The sequence below is a fragment of the Culex pipiens genome, chromosome 3 (assembly GCF_016801865.2).
Source record: "Culex pipiens pallens isolate TS chromosome 3, TS_CPP_V2, whole genome shotgun sequence".
Lineage (NCBI taxonomy): Eukaryota > Metazoa > Arthropoda > Insecta > Diptera > Culicidae > Culex > Culex pipiens.
In genome coordinates, this window is record NC_068939.1 from 130,030,854 (window position 1) to 130,053,601 (window position 22,748).

The following is a 22,748-nucleotide window of genomic DNA, read 5'->3' on the forward strand; positions in this document are numbered from 1 at the left end:
TGTTATTTAAATACAGTTTACATATTAACTATATATAATATTAATTCTTGCCGCGAAAGAAGCAAGAATGGCTTCCACAATATTTGTTTTTCATGCGTGCGCGTGTGTGAGAAGAAGAGAATCAAAACCAAAAAATAAACACGTCGAGATAGTTGGTTCACTTGGCCAGCGTGCCCATCGGATCCCACGCGGGCAGCACAGTCGGCGGCAGATCGAACACGTCCAGCACGTCCTGCGGCACTATGCTGCGATCGACGACGACCTCGAACACAAACTCCTTGAACCACTCGGCCGTCATAATGAGGTAGCCTTTTTCGCCGCGGTCCTCGCCCCACGAGTTTTCCACCCGGAACTTGGTGGGCCGCTGGGTGTTTTGCTGAAATGATGTAAGATTTTTGTTCAATTCATCTTTGACATTTATAGACATAAACGATTAAATCAGAATGTAGAAAACAGTCCACACAGTATTTTCTCAAATTCTCAATTCAGCAGACATAAACGAAATTTCGTAAAATTAACCCCTTCCCGTCCAGTGCAAAATCGGGATTTTTTTACGTTTTTCTACATTTCTTGTAATTGGATCACCCAAATTAGATGAAATTTTAATGGTTATAAGTTAACATTATATATAAACTAATGAGGCTACCTTCAAATTCATGGTTGCAGAGAAATTTAACTTTGAAGACAGAAATTATTGGTGCTTTGGAGTAACCATGGGCGTTAGAGGGTTAATAACATTTTTTTAAAGTTTTGGTGCTCTCTCCATCCAATTATTGTAACGTTTAGTTTCGAGAAGAAATCTTGACCGAGAGCCTTTTCACAGGGTGACCACTCAAATCCCACTTTCAAATGACTGACTTTTTCCCGACTTTTCCAGTACCTTAAATCAACAGAGGTGCCACTTAAGTCGAGAAATCGGGAAAGTCGGGAATTCGCCAAAAATCGGGAAAAAGTCGGGAATTTATGTTTTTTTTTGTCAAAAAGTCGGGAATTCCAAGCATACTTGTTTGAAAATTAATTTTAACCTAGATTGTAACTTTTGAATAATTTAAATTTTTGAACAATTTTCAAATTAAATTCACTCAATTCTTCTTTAGTAACTTACTTTAAATTTAAGGTTCTTTTCACTATTTCAATATATCTATTAATTTTTGATTATCAACAAGAGGTAAAGTTAATGAAAAACAAAAATAAAAATAGAGCCTAATGCCCAGCTGATTCTATTTCATTTTGTCACATAGGTATTTGAAACAGATGCTAACTTGAGTTTGGCAATGGTTTTTTTTTTTGTAAATATTTTAAATTGTTTAGCTAAATTCATTAAGTAATTTCAAGCAATATTTTTTTCCAAATGTTGCCCTTGAACTTTTTTTGTGAGTATGGGTAAATTACCTTCTATAGATAAAGCTTGATTTTCAGTTTTCGGAAAACTTAAATATCGAATAAAATCCAAAATTGAAAAACGTTTTTACGAAAATATTGAAACCACAAAAAAAAATAATCCAAGAAATTTTGAGTTATTGCAAAATTGTCTAATAGTAGTTTATGCAACAAGTTGCAAAAAGATGATTTTTTCAGCACGAGTCGTACATTTATCCAACGAGGTTCACCGAGTTGGATAAATACGACGAGTGCTGAAAAAATCAAGTTTTGCAACGAGTTCCATACAACATTTTTTGCAATTTCGAAAAACACCCATTGAGTGAAATTTTAAGTCGAATTTTCATGTATTTTGTCAATAAATCGTTTAAATCAAAAAAATGTTAAAAAGTGTTACTTTTCGAAACAAGTGCTGAAAAGTTCAACTTTTCAGCACCCATTTCAGTGCTGAAAAGTAGAACTTTTCAGCATTTATTTTGAAAAGTGTTGCTATTCGATTCTGTTATTTTTGGTACAGAAAAGTAGGCTATTTCGTCGTTCAAGAATGACAGGAAAAGTAAGTAGTTTCACGACGGAATTGCAAAAAAAATTTTTTAAATTCAGTTATCTTCAACTTTTTGCCATTTCCAGTTGAAACGAAGTATCAAAAACTATACGTTTTCCAATTTAAAAAATAACATGAAATTGTTGAACTTTCGATTGTTTTCGAGGACTTGTTGTTTGTGTTTCTGCTCTGAATCATGGTAATGAATTTCCATTTTTAAGTCTTTTTTTGGAATTTGTTGTTCAGTTTCTGTGTTTACAAAAATTGGCATTTTTTTAAATTAATTTAGATTTTTTCGGTGTTTAATATTGACTTTTCTAATAGAGTTTTTTGTTTGAAATCATTCTTTAGGTAAGAAATGCCTATTATTTGAGCTTTCTGGAAAAGTCGGGAATTTGAAAATGGGATTTGAGTGGTCACCCTGAATCTAGAGATTTTTTTTTTAAAAAAAGGACCATATTAAACACAAAAACTTATTGGACCTTTTAAAAAAAAACTCCAAAAATATTTTTATTCGTTTCAACTGGCAATGAAAAAGGTGATGACAAAAAATTATAGACAACAAATTTTAAAATTGTTACTTTAAGTGATTGCATTTATTATCAAAGAACGGTTCACACTTGTTCCCGTTTATTATTCTTTCAATGAATTTAAAATATCTATGAATTCGTTTAGAAAATATTTTTAGCAGGTAAAAAATAAATAAAAATTTCATATAAAATTTTTGAATTAATGACGATTCATCGAGTTGTCAGTATATAAATGTTTAAAAATAATTTAATTGAAAATCACCACTCATACCACTTATTTGATGCGAATGTTTCTACACAAATTATCAAAACACATTTTTCATAACTCAAACATTTTTTTTTTCTCAATTTAATCCAGTCATTTAAAAAAAATATCTCGGATTACAATCTATTTATAATATATTGTATAACATTTTTATATAATTAAATGAAAGCTAAAAAAGTTTGAAAAATTTAAAAAGAAATACGTAAAACTTCAGATAAAAACTATTTTTGTAAATTAATTAATATAATGACCATAGCTGAGGGACAAACACCTTTATCTATAATTTGTTCCAGCCTTATTTGCAATTTCAATATATTTTGAGGTTTAAATTGGCATCTCTTTTACCTTAAAATAACTTTTGACCCTTAAGTCCAAATTGACTTGTCAGAACGTAAAAATGTCCGTTTTTCAGAGATCTAAAAGTGCTCTGAACAACACTTTTCTCTAAACTTAACCCTGAATTGCTACGTTCGCTTTTTGAAGGTTTGCTCAGATGCTTTCTCAAAATTTGGTCGTAGAAGGCGTAGATTGCGAGATAAAATTTTGGTGTCTTGGACAAAGTTGCTTGGATTGACAAGCAACTTTTTAGAAGACGAAAAAATTCCCAAAAATATTCCTGAAAAGTTAGATTTTAAAAATCACCCTTATCGTGAACCACCCTAAATCTAAACCAAACCAAAGGTTGCCCTTTTCCATTTTTAACAACTCTTCTCAAGACACCAAAGCTCCAAAACGTCACAATTTTTCGAAAAATCCATTTCCACTTAATTTTGTGTTCTGGACCACTGTGCAGTGTGTCAAAATGAAACAGAATCATAACTTTACGCTGATGTAATCGTTGAAATTAAGCTCAATTTTCATATTGGTTTGATTGGCTTTGTTGTTGTTTAATGTTAGATGTTATCTTTTGTTTGATAGTCTTAGTCAAAATTAGGTAACAATCTCTTGACTCATAGAAAATATTATAAATAAAATAAATAAATAACACCAAAATCATCCGATATTTATTAGGATTTTTAATGCCTCATGTCTTAAATAGCCTTTTGATTATCAAATAGATTGAAAGAGTGAAAGAGCCTTAAATATAAACTTAGATGCTAAAAAGGAATTGAGTGAAATCAATTTGAAATTTGTACAAAATAAATCAAAATTATTCAAGAATTAGAAAATATTTTTCAAACAAGCATGTTCGGGATTCCCGACATTCCAATACTTTCTAACAAAAAATAACTGATTCCAGAACTTTTCCCGACTTGAGTGGCCACTCTGAAACTTTGTGTGTGTGTGTGTGTGTGTGGTCCAATCCAATACCCGCTAACCGGTAGCGAAATTATGGGAAAGTATAATTTGTATCAGACTGTGTATATGCCGAATGCTGATACAGCTTATCTCAGTCCCGGGTATTAGGTGGTGACAGCTACCCTCGCGCTGCTTCCAACGACCCATTTCAGAATGACAGAGCTCCTTGCGGTCCAATTCCGAGGTCGCTGGGCATTGTTCGGCCCCGCCTAAACATAGAAGCAAGCATCTGAAGGAAACTCGATCTATATTTAGACTTCCAATCCCCTCAGGCAAATCAGGGATCGGCGCGTATTTAATATGAGAAGATAACATGTTTCAACACTACGGATCAATTCACTGCTAGAGTGTAAACCATCTGATGGCCGACTGCTTAGCGTCACAGACCACCAATCCAAAGGTGAGAATTCGAATCCCATCCGATTCATTTTAGTTTTTATTCATATTCAAATTCCTGATTCCAAATTTCAAAGGTACCGACCGGGATTTGGGGACTTGGGAGACAGAAGCCGTAACCATTAAGCCACGGAGCCGGTTCCGTAGCCACTCTGAAACTTTTCAGCAAAAATTGAAAAAAACGAAATATCTGTTCAAAAGAGCCGCTCATTTTTAGGAGCGTGCAAAAATGAGCGGCTCCTAAAAAAGAGCGGTTTTGCGTTTTAGATTTGGGAAGAGAAAAAAAAACTAAAAAAACAAAAACTTTGAGATTTGCTAAGGAAAAAGATAGAAATAGAAAAGCTTTAAACTAGATAACAAACAGTCTTTTGACGTAGAAAAACTTTGCTGCACATGGCAGCTTATCCGTTGTATAGATGTACTTCATCATTAGCTCACTGAGAGCTTGGAATTGATCTCCCGTGTTCCGGCAGGCACGTAAGCATCTCTCCAGAAACACTCGGGAAGCGTGACGAGATCATAACCTGTAACATCAGTTAGTCCCGGAGGAGAACCGCTCCCAGAAGCGGCAACTCTAACGAAACGCTACAGCAACCTCCGGCTGCTGCAGCGGTCGAGCTCGCTGTTTTCTGAGGTTGGCGAAACGCTGGCGCTTTCTTCTTCTTGCTCTTCAAGGTAATTTGCGCGCGCGACACAGCAACGAAAATTCGCCGTTTGGTCTCACCGCACTTTACGCACCGGAGTGAAAGATTGCCAGTGCTTAAATCCACCATAAGTCCATAAGGCCATCAAGCAACTCGTCAACATCGGAGGAGGTAGCCGGCATTCATTCGGAGAGTTACACTTTTTCATCTTTTCTTCCTTGGGGTAAGTTCATCTATTGACTAGGTATCTATCAGCTTATACTCACATCAACGGACACTCCGGTAAACACCATGGCGTGGGTCATCATCGATTCTCCGTACAGCAGGCGGTCAGCCTTCGTCATCGTACTTTGAATGTCCACTCCGAATACTAGCTTAAAGTCGTGACTGCGAGGAAATGTAACACATTAGTAACACACTACCCTCATCACTCACGCTCAAAAGCCAACTCACATGTCCAGATCTTCAATACCCTGCTTGCCGGCAAACCGCTTGCTGACCTCGCACCCAAACCACACCGGTTCGCCCAGCTTGAGCGATTTCGTCACCAGATCGAGCAGCGTCTCCACCGGCTGGTTGTTGTACAGCACGGGCCGGCCCCCGACCACGTTCCCCAGACAGTCGACGGTGTACGAGCGGCCGTACGCGTTCGACGAGCGCGGGTCCGTCACCAGGCACACCTTGTCGTCGACGTTGAAGTACGGTTTGACGTACTTTTCGTAGAAATCGACCGGCTTAATCGGCCCAATGCTCAGGTACTTCTTGCTCTTGTCGTAGTACTCCCAGGTGAACTTCTCCGGCGGAATGCCCAGACAGATGCCTACCACGTTGTACACCTCGTTCATCTGCTTCTGGATGCGGGCCTGCACGTCCTCGTCGCTCGCGCCCTCGGCGATCAGCGTACGCAGATCCCGAGCGTACTCGCGCAACTAAAAAGGATTGTGGAAAGTGAGAAATTACAAAAAAAAAAAAAGAAATGTTCGAGCCTTGACCTACCTTGCTCTTGATAACGGCGTTCATGCGCGTGCTCGCCTCGCAGCTGTAGCTCTCCGGGAAGCACTTCTTCGGCATGACGCCGTGCTTGTTGATCAGGTTGACCAGCATGTCCCACTGGCCGCCGTCGCAGGTCGGGTCCGAAAGCAGGAACGACACCAGCCGCCCATCGACTTCCGCTCCCCGGCGGGCCGTGTCCACCACGTTGTTCAGGAAGTAGTTGGCCCGCTCGATCTTATCCCAGTAGAACAGGTACGCCTGCGAGAACTCGAACTCGTCCAGGTTGAACTGCTTGATGAACGGGATCCGGATGCAGTTCAACGCGGCAAACAGCCAGCAGCGGCCGGAACTTTTCTGGTTCGTGAGCGGTTTGCCCTCGTTCTCGATCTTGTACGTGAACACATGCTGGGTGTTTTCCAGCGTCCTACGCGACATGCACGCCTCGAACGGGTCTATCCGGGTGCACACGTTCTGGGCGAGCACATTCTTCGGGCACTCGTAAAAGTCCGACCGGGCCTTTTGGAAGAAGTCTTCCGTTAGGGGCGCTGCAATGAGAAACAAAAGTGCTTAATTAGTATACGACGAATTTCTGGAAGATTGACGCTCACAACCCTTGCTACAACCGAAGGAGCAAAATCGCATCAGTGCCGAGAGCAGCATAATGGCCAACTGACGAAATCGACTGATTTTTTTTTTTTATTCATAACTTATTTTTATTAGGTCCTATTAGGTGCTGCGACCAGGTTGGGACCGAGGATCAGTTTAAAATTTAATATATAATAATAACAAAAATAACTCCTTATACTCCGTACTTCGAGATCATGTAACTGACGAGGGTTACTTGGTCCAAGCGGGTCTTGCAGGTCTTGAACCTGGCGATGTACTCGGAGAAAATGCCCCACAGCTCAGCCGAACTGTAGAGCACCTCCCCGGCTTCCTCCTTCGTGGCTCCACCGTCTCGGGAGCCACTGCTTCCTTGGCTGCTTCCTGCGGGGCGAGGGCGATCCTTCGATTTTCCGTCCGGGACTGCGCCCGGCAGCGGAGGGAACTCCGCCGGCGTGAACGCCGGAACTGCTGGACTCTGCTTCTCCGCCTTCCTTGCCGGCGGTTTCGGTTTCGACGCCTGCTGGCGCCTCTGGATGAAGTCCGCACGCTTGGGGCAGCTGCGGTCCGTGGCTTCGTGGGCTCCAGAGCAGTTGGCACACCGCTTCGGCTCGGTATCTTGGACTTTGCACTCGTCCGTCTTGTGGGGACCCCCACAGTTGTTGCACCTCCCCTTGAGGTGGCAGTTCCTGGTTCCATGACCCAGCTGCAAGCAGTTCCTGCACTGGGTCACGTTCGGTCGCTTGTTCCGGTAGGCCTCCCACCGGATGATAGTGCTTGCCACAACTTTCATTGCAGAGAGCTTCTTCAGATTGGTGTATCCCTTGGGGAAGACCACAATGTACGGAGTTTCGTCCACGGTGGACTTTTCCTTCCGCTTGATGACATGCACCTCCAGCGCGTCCAGCTTGAGATCCCTCTTCAGCAGGTACTTGACCTCATCCGGTTGCAGTTGATCAGGTAAACCACGAACAACGACCCGGTGAAATCGTTCGCTTCTTCGGCCGTGGGTGTAGAATTCCACATTCTTCTTCCTGAGTAGCTCTTGCAACTTGTCAAAATCTTTGACAGAGAAGCAGGTCACCTTGGTTCCAAATCGGGTTAGTTTGTAAATCGGGTCGAAACCAAATTTACAACTCTCCACTATCGCCACGATCTTGTAAAAGTCAGTGGTGTTCTTCACCATCAAAGGTGGTTGCTTTTGTTTACTTGCCGACTGGCCGGGTGCTGGAACCGTCGGGGCGTCCCCTCCTCCTGCTGGGCTGGCATTGTTGTTGTTTTCCGCTAGCGGGCTGAACTTGTTGTTGTTGAGCAGATTCTGCTCCACTTTGCTGTCGTCCTCTTTCTTCCTTTTGCGCTCGTTCGCCTCCATTCCTCGGAATGTTGGGGCGGAAAGTCCACCGAAGGAACCACGACGGCCACTATCGGTACTTTTGACCCGCAAAACACGACACCTCCAAACGTAAACAAAGCCGCGAGCGCGCGGCTGCCACACGTCCGTCACACAAGAGCACAGCGGGAGAACTGAAATCGACTGATTGTAGGAAGTTAAATCAAACCAAATGGCAGGGTTGTTGTTACACAGAGAACGAATTCTTACAGCGATTAACGCTTTCGATTTCTTTTCGTTTCACCGCGGAAAGTGGGCAGCTACTGAAGGCAGAAGCAACGGAATTCTTCAGCAAGTAACGAGCCGGAATTCTAGCAAGTGGACATCCCATTTTGTCTAAGGTTGTTTCAACAGATTGACATTTATTCTCTCTCGGACTCAAAAGTCTAAAAACTTTTTAAGCTTGCTTTGTTTAGTATTGATATTTAAAAAAATGTTAAGTTTTAATCCATTCACGGTGTATTTTATGAGAACATTTAGATAAGACAATCGGCAAGCCATGAAAGAAAGGCTCTTTCCCGACATTTTGCGGGGTTTACCGAAATATTTTCTCGGGTCCAGGAGCAACTTTTTTCTTTAAAGATTTTTTTCGATTTTATAGGATTTTCTTGAGAAAAGTCGCTTAAAATCGATGGATTCACGTACATATCTATCAATCTTTTTTTATGAGACCCAAAATTACAGTAGGTATGTTAAAAAAGTATGAACACTAGGATGTAACAAAACGGGTCAATTTTGCGGGCATTTCAGGTGTGCTGAACCCGAATCCCAAATATAAGCCTGATTGGTCGCGACAGGACCCGGCGCTTTGATTTTGAATTTTAAATGGGATTTAACCCGTGAAGTCGGTGCGTTTTGGTTTTTGCCAGTTTTGAACCCCTTAACGATTTTTGGCATTTTTTGAAAACCTCACGAGCGCATAGTTCGTGTTCCAGGGAACAACTTCGCCAACAAGTGCGGAAAGATTCGTCCACTATATTAATAATGTTACAGAATTTATAACACCGCCGCTGAAAACATCAACTTTTTCTTCAAGCTCTTCTGGCAGCACCAGCTTGCTTGGTTGCATGAGCGTCGCGACGCCTGCCTCAATCTTTTCTGCAGGAGCAGCAAGTGCTGCCAGAAGAGAGGGAAGAAAAAGTTGATGTTTCAGCGGCGGTGTTATAAATGCTGTAACATTTTAAATAGTGGACGAATCTTTTCACACCCTTTGGCAAAGTTGTTCCGAAAAATGCAAAAATCATCCCCAGAAGTGCAATCAACTGGAAACAAATGCATTTCCCTGCGTTCATTATCACTTTTAGCACGATTGAGTTCGGTTAAAAACATTTTGAATAGTAGTGAAATTTTCATGTATTTATACAGCAACCCAAGTAACATTTTTTGTTGCGGATCCTTAAATGCAACTATTTCGTAACACCCAAAATGTGCTATCACAACATAGTTAGAACACTCGTGGTGCCCTAAAAAGCGCACGAAAATTTTGTGTTGGCAACATTTAGCTGCTTGTTTCAACTTTGTTACGACGAAGTTCCAGAAACAATTTGTTTGTCTAAATATGTCGGTAAAGTAGTTTGTTGTGTTGTCATGATGTTGCCATTATGTTGTCGTTTAATTTGCGCGAAACAAAAAAAAATCTATTTAAACAAAAAAACTAAAGTGCCCCTGTCGGGATTCTGGACTGGTACCTTCAGATCATCACACCTTGCCTCTACCACTGAGCCACGGATGAATTGATGAAAGGGCAAATGGTTAGGCTGAACTGTATCCAAGGATTTTTGATTTCAATATTATTCTTAGCACACAAATCGGGCTGTCACATGTTGCAACAATGGAACCAATAAGTTTTCAATATGTTTCGGTTAACAATCTGAAATAGATTGTTGCAAATTTGTTTTCAATTCGAAAGGTTTGCAACATTGCAACGTATTGTTGCTAAAATGTCATTTTTACGTTTCTACAGCAAAACAAAACAAATACTGGACTTAGTCAAATTTATCATGTTGCCAAATGCTACTTGGGAAATTTTGGATTGCCATTTCAGTAAAATAATTAACTGAATGCGATTCAGTAATCATCACTTTTGCTGAAATTCGGTAATGAACAAAAACATTGCTGAAAAATCAGTAACTGCATATCTGTTAAACTGGAATGTTACTTATGACTTATTGTTTGGATGCTGCCGAGAAATAATCCTCTTTCAAACATGTCGTGTTTTTTTTTTTTAATTTTGTATTGTGATCTTTAGAAACCAAAGTAAGAAAATTTTTAATAGCTAATGCCTCGATGCTAACAACCAGTTTTTTTATGTTTGGACGATTGATGAAATCTATATCTATCTATATATAAAAAATTTCGACAGTTTTGTTCGAACGCGAATCAGTTCAATACGGAGTGTCGGATCGAGGTGCTTTTTGTTGCGTTGGGTTCGTATAAGCCAGGGGTGCTCAATGTTCTTGGAGGCTGGGCCAAATTTGAACCTCAAATGAGCTTGCGGGCCAAATTTACCAAATTTAAATTATTTTTATTAAACCATGTTGAGCATGTTTTCAAATGATTCTCAATGCAAAGGAATGCATATTTAATTAATTTGAGCTGATTGCACTTAAATTTCGTTTAATTTTTAAGTTTTAAAGTGTTTTGAAAATATATTTTTGCTCTTGTTTTTCGAGCCAATTTTTTAATAATGGTGGAGGGGTGGGCTGATCGACGAAAGCTTTGTAAAATATTTGCAACAAAATTGATCCTCCGATTTTCACAATTTGTCTGCCTGAATCAGTTGGTAGTCAATCAGATTTGTTATCTAACTGTAATGAGTTCGAATCCCGAAGTGCAATGTAAGTTTGAGGGTCAGTTCATAAAAGGGTCATTATGACTTGCAAATTAATAAAGAAAACTTATATTTTTGCAACTATTACAGAATTCTACCTAAGTCAAACTTGAACCTTGTTTAATATTTCTAAAGATGTTTGATGAAAGTTTTGACGATATTTACTAGTTTCACTCACATTGAAACGTGTAAAATTGTTTTGATTATAACATATTTTGAACAAATTATTTGTATCCTAAAGTGGAGATCAAAATATTGATAAATCATAAGTTTTTTTTTTATTAACAAAAAATAAAAAAAGATTAGCAAAAAAAATGGTTTAAAATAAACCTTAATTTTGAAAAAGTAAAAAATCACTTTACAAGTGGTCAACGGGCCATTTTACATGGTCATTCAAAATGGGTCCGCGGGCCACAAAACATCACCTCGCCTGCAACGTTTGGCCCGCGGGCCATACTTTGGTCACCCCTGGTATAAGCCCAAGGAAGGTTCTTACGCTAACTAATTGAAACTTTGGCCACCCTGGAACCGATTCCGGAGCATCGGCAAATTGTATGGAGAAAGTTACGTAAAATCATATTTTGATCACAGGAGGCTGAATAAGCAAAAATTCAAAAAACGTCAACAAACGAAAAAAGACAAAACGAAGTTTGTCGGGTAAGGCTTGTATATATTAAAAAAAATCGACGGTTTTGTTCGAACGCGAATCAGTTCAATACGGAGCGTCGTATCGAGGTGCTTTTTGTTGCGTTGGGTTCGTATAAGCCCAAGGAAGGTTCTTACGCTAACTAATTGACACTTTGGCCACTCTTGAACCGATTCCGGAAAATCTGCAGATTGTGTGGGAAAAGTTACGTAAAATCTAATTTTGATCACAGGAGGCTGAACAAGAAAAAATCAAAAAACGTTAACAAACGAAAAAAAGGCAGAACGAAATTTGTCGGGTAAGGCTTGTAAATGTATAAATAACAGTACTGGAAACATTTTCAATGACAAGCAAAACCAAATTTTGATAACTAAAATACCAGCAACAATTGCTGAATCTTCAGAAAATGATCTGTCAAACTGCCACAAGAAAATTACTGAATATTCAGCAAAATAATTTGACGTTTCTTTTGCTGAAATTTAAGTTGTTTTGACAACCGAAAAAAAACCATTTTACTGAAATTTCGATAAATCATCTGTCAAAGTGACAAATATCAGTTCTAAATTAATGAATCGTTTACTGAAATTTCAGTAGATGAAAATTCAGTAAAACTTTACTGAATTTCGGCAATAAAAATTTGGTGTGACAGTTCGGCAAAGCGTTCTTTTCGACATATTTTTCGTGAAAAATCATTTTTTGAAAACTAATGACAGTGTTTCATGTACTAGGTAAATTCCTTGAAATAACAATTTGTTTACCATTTCATTTTAAAGATAGAATTCTGGAAGAAAATTGAACTCTCAAACTCGGTTTACTCCAGATTAAAAATACTTGGGCTTAAAAATATTATATAGTCTTAAAAGTCAGTTCATCTGAATCATTTAATTTTTTACAACTCTTGTGAAATTTCCACGAAATTTAATAATTTTATTTGATGGTCCCCGTGACAACAGGAAATTTTCAGCTTGAAAAATCACATAGCTTGGATGCTTATTATATAATTCGGTATACAGTAGTTGTTCGGGAACTGGGCGTTATTTAATTAGACGCTCAATAACTGGGCCGTAGCCGAGTTAAAAAGCAGAGAAACGTCAAAAAACCAAATCAAACCGAAATGACCGAGGGGTTCATGGATGCAAAAATCATGTTCAATAAATAAAAAAACCTTTTTTCAAACATTTATTTAATTTCAAGTCACAATTAAAGAAATATGAAAAGAAAACATTGTAAATAAATTTAACTAACTTTTATTTTTATATTTCATCAGGTAAATAAAAGGCAACGGTGGTCCACTCGTTATTGTTCCTTCAGCCCAGTTAGCGAGCAGCATTCGGTGACTGGGCTACGTTTTCAGCCCAGTTACCGAACAAGTACTGTACTAAAATCTTAACGGTTGTTTAATATTAGGTGTTATATATAGCATTTTTCACGATCCGTGAAATTTTCTGTTTTCGGATACTGCTCCCCGTGAAAATTGCATTTTTTTTTAGCGTGAAAAATCACTAAGCCTAGTCATGAGATATCGACAAAAAATAACTCCTTAGGACAAAGTTTCACGCAAATATGAGATGGGTCGCGCAACTGCTGTTTAAGATGACGGAAATTTCACGATACTTTCAGTTTTTTCATTGAAATTCTAACGCATATTCTTTTTAACAATTAACGCTATTTTGGTGATTTAGAGAAAACTTAATTTTTCCAATTTGCTTTTGCTTTTTTATAAGTAATATTTGCAACTTTGCCGGAGCCACCAAATCGATCAGAAAATCTGTTCTTAAAATACAGATTTTTGAGTATTTTTATAGTTGTTTTGTATAGAGACTTGTATGGATGGACCATGATGAAAGATGACTTCTTTGGTCATAGAAAAAATCAGGGCTGTGGAGTCGGAGTCGGAGCCGGAGTCGGTGGAGTCGGGTCATTTTGTGGACCTGGATTCGGAATCGGAGTCGGAGTCGTCAAAATTCGAACAGCTGGAGTCGGAGCCTGAGTCGGAGTCGCTAAATTTTATGAGCTGGAGTCGGAGTCGGAGCCGAAAATTTCTGATAACCCGGAGTCGGAGTTATTTATAATTCAACAACAATTATGTTTTTTTTTATTGTTCACAAAACTTCTTATTTTTTAACTGTTTTTTTTAAGTCGCATGCATTGCGTCGCCATTTTTTTAATAGATTTATCAGATGAGCAATTCTCTACGAAATCTACCAATGTCAACCTTTTTTTATTTTTCGTTTTTTTTTTTGCTTTATTTGGCTCAAACTTTATGGGGGCCTTCCCTATCACCAAAGAAGCCATTTTGTGTCATTGATTCACTAATACTAATCTCCATACAATTTTGGCAGGTGTTCATATAAAAATGGTGCGTAAATATTCGAAAACCTGTCACTTTTCAAGGAATTTTTTGATTGATTTGGTGTCTTCGGCAAAGTTGTATGTATTGATGAGAACTATTAATAAAATAGGTACACGGAAAATAATTTGGTGATTTTTAGTTAACTTTTTTTTACTAAAATTCAATTTCCCAAAATCGGTATTTTAAAATTTTTGAGTTTTTTTTTTGTATGGGGACAAAACCTCGCATCTTTTAAGCCATTCTGAAGTATGTACCAAAATTTTGCCGACGAGTTGTAAAAAAATTATCTTGTACATTTTCTGACCTTTTTGCCTTCCTCACCTTACTGAGGAAAGGCTATAAAATCACTCGGAAAATGAACTTTTTAATTAGACTTCCTAGACCTGCCTTGATTTGTAGGGGGAGGGGGGGCAGAATGGCCCGCCTAAGTAAAATGCGCCAAAAACCATAGAAAAACATGAAAACTTATGAATTCAGTGTAGTAGGCTTATGCTTTGGGATGTTCCCTTCAATGTTATATACTTGGTTGATGAAATTTTTTAGCTTAAAACTGTTTTTGAGCCACTTTAAAAAAAAAGTTTTTTCGACTTTTTTTCCAGGGTGCGGGGCAGAATGGGCCACCTTAGAAAACAAGCCATTTTGTCTAATACAACGTTGAAGGGAGATAAGAAATGACTTAAGGTACCTTTCTAACATAGTTTCCATGAAGTTAGACCACTTTAATAAAAATAGTCACTTATCAAAACAAAACTTTTTTAAATAGTGTTAATATGTTGAAAAAGGACACTATTTTTACAAATAATCATCAAAACAACTAAAATATCAACTAATTTTGCATTAAACGTGATTTGTGAAGCTACCTGGAGGGAAATAATCCATTTAATCCAAATTTCATAACTTTTGATTGTTTTTATAAGGCAGGATAAGGGTGGTCCATTCTGCCCCCAAGTGGATTTTAATTTAACACTTCCACCACCAAGTCTCTAAATGATTTTAAGGTTCCGTTGTTGTTTGTATACCTTGGTAGTAACATCTAGTAACGTTATAAGCATTGAGCAAACTTTTTCAAACAATCCAACTTTTCAGAAAGCTTATTTAAAAACCTCGAAATAAACAACATTTGCGTGGTTTTTCTAATAAATTAACATTTTTGCTCATAATTCGAAAAATACAATGAATTCAAACGTCGTTTTCGGTATGGTGAAGTTATTTGTCGTCCTTTATAAGACCCTTGCCTTACAATTTGTCTAAATCCATTCTAAAGCCCAAAACCAAGGGTGGCCCATTCTGCCCCCCTGGTCCATTCTGCCCCCCCTGCCCCTACATATCGACTCAGAATCACCAGCTGAGCAAATGTCTGTGTGTTTGGCTGTATGTAGACATGTGTACCAAATCAATGTCACTGGAATATCTCGTCACAGGCTCAACCGATTTTGGTCGGAATGGTTTTAATCGATCCGTCTTAACGTCCCCTAAGTTGCTATTTAAATTCATGCAGTTTTATCATATATTTAAAAAGTTCTGTTAAAAAAAACCGTTTCATATTAAATTAAAATTATGGTAAAAAGGGTGGTTTTTTCATGAAACCCTCACATGTTATATATTTTTAGAAAGCATATGAGAAGACCTTTTAGGTGGAGTAAGAATTTTCAAGATCTGACTTACCTATCTTAAATTACAAGCAGTTTAAAAAATGGTCTGAATTCACATAACCTCAAATGGTCGGGTCTGATCGCCACGAAAAGGCCGTGTAGAGGGATGCCATTTTCCTCAAAGTCTGTATAATCTTGACAAAAAGTCTGTAGGTAGTATTTTTTTTCTCATCACTTATTTTTATTAGGACCTCTTAGGTGCTGCGAGATCATGGCTTTCTACCTATACAGCCTTGCTGCGAGATCCATAAACATGTCTGGAGTTTTTTTTGAAAAGGTCCAATAAACCAATTCTCCAGTTTTTGCTTTTTGGGTGTTTTTGAAACCGCCTTGAGTCAGGGGTATTAAAAAACATCCAAAAAGCAAAAACTGAAAATTTGGTTTATTGGACCATTTCAAAAAAAACTCCAGATGTGGACACTTTAGGGGGGTTGGAATCACTATAAATGAGAGGAAGGCACCAACCACCTAAAGGTGGATTAAGTAACGTTTTTTATGTAAAATCGAATCGAAAAGTACTTTACACATTTTTTGATTAAGTATTCCGTTTTAAAAATATATCCATTCAAAGTTAAATTTTGTCCAAAAAAATCCGGGTTTTTTTATCTTTTATTGTGTCCATGATTGTCCATTTCTAAAAATATTGAATGTTTGGCCCTTTTGAAATGTTATTATTCATTCAAAAAAAAAATTAAAATATTTTTTCCGAAAAGATCGGAAAATTTCACGAATGTTTCATTTTTCAATATTGAAAATCGGACAATTAATTGCTGATATATCGACATTAGAAAATGGAGAGTTGATTGGGTTTGACTAAAAAAAAAAATTTCCTGTTTCTTTTTCTTTTATCCGTTAAATCTCAGCAACCAGTGGTCCTATCTTCTTAGTAGGAAATATTTTGAACTTTTCTACAACAATATTTTAGAAATGGACAATCAAGGACACTTTTTTAAAAAAATCAAAAAACCGAATTTTTTCGGACAAAATTTAAATTTGAAAGGCTATATTATTAAAAGGGTGCACTTTATAAAAAAAATGTGTAAAGTACTTTTCGATTGCAAATTCGATTTTACATAAAAATGAGGTCAAAAAATTTACAAAAATCACTATTTAAAAAAAATCATAAATCGTCGGCAAAATTTTGTTCCATACTTCTGAATTCTAGAGTTTTTTTTTTGAAAAGGTCCTATAAACTATTGTCTTTCATATGTTTATAGAACCAATTCAAAAAAAAAACTCTGGAATTGTTCTTCTGAAAATGCCTTCAATACTGGAGATATTTTTGATTTCTGTTTCAATAACGTTTAAAACTTGTTACCTGGAAACTTTTTTTCAGTTTTGTGATTCGAACTTATTTTCCTTGAGAAAAACAGGACATTTAGAGTGCATTTAAGTAATCCTATGTATAAATGTTTTCAAAATAAGAGTTAACTAACTTTTGAAACATTTAAAAATATGTGGAGTCGGAGTCGGAGCTAACCATTTGTTGAAAGCTGGAGTCGGAGTCGGAGTCGGCTAGAGTTTGTAGGCCGGAGTTGGAGTCGGAGTCGGAGTCGGTTCGAGCTGAAAGCCGGAGCCGGAGTCGGAGTCGGAGTCGGCTAATCTCAGAAAGCCGGAGTCGGAGTCGTTTGAAACATGACCCGACTCCACAGCCCTGGAAAAAATTCCACAAAAAATCAAACAAAACAAAAAATCAGTATGGCGTTCAAAAGTGTACCAGGAATTAAGTTCAAACATCCAATTCGTTTGAACTCATAAATAGATATTTAAAAACAAAATCTACAACACAAAATCATTTTAACAACCCTGCAACATTATTACTTAACGCAAGGAGATAAGATGAGTTCTATGCTCTAGGAAGAAAAGGAACCTGATCACATTTCAAGTTCACTCGTTGCGGAATAAATATAAAGTTCTTGATAAGACTGTACCCTTTCAAGAAAGTGTGCGCGATAATTACAGGTTTATGCAAGGCAACAAGATTAGCAAGTTTGTGAGTCATTATTGTGACGAAATTATTTGCTGTAAGTACCTATTGAATGTTTGAACATGTTTGACTTTAGAATTTGATAAGCATTTGGAAAACAATTCAACTCATATCTGAGTATGCAACAACTGTTTACAGCGTAAGCTTGTGTGATACTCGGAATTGAAATGCAAACAACCAAACGCCACAGCAGTGTCATGTGCACTATTTACATAAACTGTGTCTCTGGTGTGTTTACTCAAATAACTCAACCGCCCAAGATAAGATAAACAGCGCAGCTTTTCGCGACGCCTGTTAACGACGACGTGCAAATCGTCAAAAGAGACACTCACTAACAATATGATGACCCGCGCGCGGTGATGGTTATTCGTCGCCCCTTTCACAAACAAACCCACAGCAAAAGTGCATCGTTATCAACAACAGTCCTGTTGTTGTTGTCGTCGGAGCTGCTGCAACTTGTAGGTCACCGAATCCGTTAACTCGAGGCCACTTGAGGGCTTGTTCAAGTCTGGTCACGATCACTTGAGTATACGTTCGGCTTTGCATGTGTATTAAGCTGGATAACCGGATTATGACTGCAAGCAAATCGAGCCGATTTTCTTTTCTGTAAAAGTCTGGAATTTCCAACAACGTGGTTTGTGGATGGCCCCACTGTAGAAATTACTAAATTATCTTTGAGAAAGTTTTACTATTTTATGCACAAGCACATTTGCGAATTTTTTTTTTTTAAATTGAAGTATTTTATGCAGAAACCATAAATACAAAGCATAAAGTTTGACCATCCCATTTGCAATAGCTCTTCCGAAGAGAACAAACTGCATTTTTTTTTCGGAAAACCCAATTCTATTTTGCGATTTGAACCACTGTGTATTGCAAGGTTGTTAATCGATAATATTAGCATCTAACGATAACGATTATGGTTATATAAATAATAATAATTTTAAAAATTTGCAATATGGGTATTAGGCCCGGGTCAAAATAAAAAATACACTCAGATCAAAAAGTAGGGGAAATATACCCATTTTAAGCCTAATAAGCTGTCGTGTTTGAATGATGCCGGATAATCTGGAGTATTCCTTGAAATTCACAAAAACCAAGTACACCAACGAGTAGAGCAACTTTTTGTGAACATTTCTTTTTATTTTCACTTTTATTAAAAGTTATGCTATTCCTTTTACAAGCATTTAAAAAATATATTTCCCAAATGCATTCTAATCAGTCGAGTGCATTGGGCCACGCCCATTTTCCTATTTTCAGCTTAGTTCTTTTTTTCTTCCAGCGCTCTTTTGGGTCTGCTTAGTGCTGCCAAAATTGATGAAATTTTAAGCGAACACTCACGAAAAGTAGCATTTATAGAGAAAATTTCCTGGCATCACTGGCTCACTCCAACAGGCGCTGCTGGTGGTGTTGGTGGCCACCCTTTGTTCTTTATTTGCCTTCGCTTCTCGCTCGGTTTTCTTCAGCCTTCGATTGGAATGGGTCGTCAAAATTGAAACGTCAAAAGACTTGGCGCGTTTGTTTTTTTGATGGCGCTTGCTAATTATTTACATGTTTCGGGATTATTTTTCAAGTGAGTGACTAACTAATGTGCAAAAGAACATGTTGCCGGTAGTTGGAAGCAATTTTATATCTTAAGCGCTTTGAAAACGTTAGCGCAAGTGAAAAGATATTGATGGCGACTTTCGTTAAGCAGTTAACCTTCCATCTTGCGTGTGGATGTGTGTGCCACCAACATGATGAGAAATAGTTTTGCAAAATAGAAATTATGAAATTATGAGTGCATTAAATTTGATCTTGTTGGCCAGTAAATGGCATACATTTGCGTGCTTACTTGAGGCGGTGCTGTTGCTGGTAAGTTTATAGCCTAAATAGTATTTTTGGAGCTTTAATCGAGCATCAAACTTTTCATTAGGTCAAATTTAGAAATGCATTAGGTCAAATTTAGAAATATATTAGCGTCGATAAGATTATCGCCGATAGAATTATCGTACCTAGATAATTTCTAAGGTAACTTTAAAGTAGGACGAAACCGCTGGCGCATTTGCAGCACTTTTGGATTCATGTTTCCGGATCACAGTGGAACATTTTTGGGGTGATATTTAAGCTTATTGAGAAAAAATGCCAAAATGTAGTAAAATATTGTGTACTATTTGGTTTCCACCCCTTGCATTGCAACTGTAGTCAGTTCATGCAATCCTATATTTTTTTTAACTTTTTAATTCGCTAGAAACTTTTATTGTGAAGAATTAATGCTATAAGTATAAGTAGCAGTTTCGAACCAAAACAGGTACCCTCACCCGTCCACGATGATAGTTTAAAGTTTTAACGTAAACACAGCAGGCTTCTTCACCAACACCAGCAGCCATGGCTGGGCTGATCTACAACTCCAACCAGCTGAAGCAAAACAAAAGAGAGGAAGAGAAATGACGATGGGAGGGGTCGGGGGTGGGAGTTAATTTTTGTAGATACGGGATCTTGTCTGCGGAGGGGTAGGGGGAGGTATGATCGTGTGCGTTTGTGTGTGTGTTTCTGGCACGATATTTACAGCTATTATTACCTACTGACTGACTTTCTTAAGCTGGTTCGTAGAAAGGTCGAAGTTTTTATCATTGCATTTTTCAGTATTATTGGTTAAGTGTTTTCGATTTAGTTTAAATTTTTGAAATGCATTTTATGTTATGATGTTGATGATTTGAATATCATTCCAAATTATGACTCAACTTTCACCAGGGCCGCACAGCGGTCATTTTTGGGAGGAAAAAGCCACAACAAAGAGTGTGGCGACAAGAAAACAAGTCTGATGTACAAAAAAGAAATAAATTAGAGCATGCAGACGGAGGCGACAGCCCCAGACAAAAGATGTCGTCGCTGTTTGCTAAAAAAAAGAAGACTCATTCTCTCTTTTCAAAGGTTTTCGCAGTACTTTTTTTTGCTGCTTATCAAATTTTAACTCAGCCTCTTCAGCTTATGAATTCCACATTATATAAGTCACGCACGCAAAACTTGCACTTACTTGGAAACATTCCTAATCCTTAATCGAAGTAGGCGCGTCTCGAATTCCACAAAAACTTTAATCAAAAAGAACTTTCAATCTCCCGCTCAGGAACCGCTGCTTTTCACTGCTCCGCCGTCGGTCTGCGCCTGCAAACTGATTTGTTTGACGCGGGACTTGATCGATAGCGATCGAAATGCACTTGAAATTGGTGGAAAAGAGGGAAATTTTTGCAAATTCACCGCGACGCACCGTAACGAACCACGAATTCGATCTTGGACGAGCGGATGAAGACTGCAACTTGCCAGCAGCAGAAGGAAAGCCAAGTCACTCTGCGGAAAATCTGTAGCGCGTGTTGTACGAGGGAAATCTGCAGGCGAAATGTCAAGGGGCAGGGTTGCCGGGATTGTTGATTTTTTAAATGGTAATTTAGTCCGACAACATATAACTCCGACAAAACATAAATTAACGACTTCCATCATTAGGTTTTACGCCGACTCGGTTTTTAGGTTAGATATTTGACAGCTGCACTGTTTACATTTTTTGCACGTGTTTCTCAGCAAAAATGTGTGTGTGTGTGCGCTCGTGACGTCACGCTGTAAAACCTAATTTCCAAGATTTTTTATTCGACGATGTATTAATTATTTCATTGAAAAGTTCTGGAGACAAAATTGTTTTCGAAAAGATCGGAAAATTTCACGAATGGCCGATTTCAGCGTGACATACTTTATGGATGACGCCTAAGGGTCGTATCAACAAAATTAAAAAAGTAAAATTTGAGAATTTTCTCAGCTATTCAAAAATATTTATTTTCAAATGTGGACAAATATGTGCACTAATTTAAAAAAAAAAATGAAAAACTGCGTCTATTTTCAAAAAAGTTACCTAAAAATGGCTATAACTTGAAAACGGTGCACTTTATCAAAATTTCACTAAAGTACTTTTTGATTGCAAATTTGATTTTATATCGAAAAATAAAGTTGAAAAATTGTTGCGACCAATATTTCGATTTTTTTCTAAATCAGTATTGATTCAAAAATTTATAACTCGGTCAAAGATTTTTTGGCATTTAATGTCCCCTAAAACATAATAAAAAATAAAAAAAGTGTTTTTTTTTTTGCAAATCAGGTTTTAGTGATAAAAAGTTAAATTAAAAATCACCATTTTTTATCGTATTTTTTTCTTTCAGTTTAGTCCTTATCCATAGCAACAACTTTGCCCCAGACACCAGATCAATCAAAAAATTCCTTCAAAAGATTTATTCAATTTGTTGTTTTTATTAGAATTTAGCAGTTCTGTTCCAGGATGTTACATTTGCAATTCAGAGATTTGGAGAACCTTTCAACTGATATCAATTCATAAGCCTTTGCAGGGAGGGTACATATTTCTACGTTTAGATTTTGCTAGCTGAGTGCTCTTTTAGGGAAAATAAATTTTGAGAAAAAACCCTAGATCTATGTTTGGCTTAAAAACTAATATCACAGTTGTTGACGGAGGAGTGCTTCGATGAGCGGATTCGTTGACATCCCACAGGAAGTCCTGAAGGTTCTCGTTGCCTTTTCGATGCTTGCGTCGATGGTGTCGACGCCGGCCAGCTCGTGTAGATCGTCGGTAGGATACCAGGGGTCCAGGTTATGCACCATCTTTAGCAGCTTGTTCTGCTTCACCTGGAGTCGCTTACGGTGCGATTTGGCGCAGTTCCCCCAGACCGCAGCAGCGTAGGTCAGCATTGGACGGATGATGCACTTGACCACCAGCGACTTGTTCTTGATGCTCAGCTTCGACCGCCGATTCAGCAGGGAGTAGAGCGCTTTGGTGGACCGATCCACCTTCCCGATGATGTAGTTCACGTGCTTGTCGTACTTTAGCTTCTTGTCATGCACCACTCCCAGGTACGTGACATCGTCGTCCCACGTTGCAGGCTGGCCGTTGACGCTGATCGATCTGCGGGGAAGGTGCCGAGCAGCACGCCTCCTGGTGAAGAATATGGACTGGGTTTTCCCAGCGTTCAGCTTGATGCGCCACTTCCGCTGAAACTCCTCGAGGTTGTTCTGTGCCGCTTGAAGGTTGGTAACGACGATCTTCGGGTCCTTGTCCGACGTCAAGTATGCAGTATCGTCCGCAAAGAATGCGTACGACACTCCATCAATCATCGGCACGTCGGAGGTGAGGATGTTGTAGAGAGTCGGGCTCAGCACTGATCCTTGGGGTACGCCGAAGAAGATGTTGTGGACGGAGGAACGC

General features: G+C 38.2%; 2 protein-coding genes across 3 annotated transcripts in view; one reads left to right on the plus strand and one right to left on the minus strand.

The window, feature by feature from the left end:
* LOC120430879 (uncharacterized) overlaps window positions 1-22,748 on the plus strand; it is a 73,403-nt gene that overhangs the window by 10,764 nt on the left and 39,891 nt on the right. The window lies entirely within an intron of this gene.
* On the minus strand, window positions 64-20,777 carry LOC120431718 (bleomycin hydrolase). Of its 2 annotated transcripts, none has more exons than XM_039596843.2 (5): window positions 20,526-20,777; window positions 6,055-6,596; window positions 5,512-5,987; window positions 5,325-5,445; window positions 64-376 (listed from the first exon to the last, which is right to left on the minus strand). In XM_039596843.2, the coding sequence occupies exons 1-5, from the start codon at window positions 20,533-20,535 to the stop codon at window positions 158-160; spliced, it is 1,368 nt and encodes a 455-aa protein (XP_039452777.1). In that variant the 5' UTR covers window positions 20,536-20,777; the 3' UTR covers window positions 64-157. The 2 variants fall into 2 exon arrangements, with proteins under 2 accessions (XP_039452777.1, XP_039452776.1); XM_039596842.2 differs by lacking the exon at window positions 20,526-20,777 and adding an exon at window positions 8,255-8,394.

Bases quoted from the DNA above. Each gene is read 5' to 3' on its own strand.
- LOC120431718 (XM_039596842.2), bottom strand. From the start codon at position 8,375: ATGGGATGTCCACTTGCTAGAATTCCGGCTCGTTACTTGCTGAAGAAT. The intron at 6,597-8,254 runs GTAAGAATTCGT...TTCTCATTGCAG, and splicing joins AATCGAAAGCGTTAATCGCT to CGCCCCTAACGGAAGACTTC. The intron at 5,988-6,054 runs GTAGGTCAAGGC...AATCCTTTTTAG, and splicing joins ACGCCGTTATCAAGAGCAAG to TTGCGCGAGTACGCTCGGGA.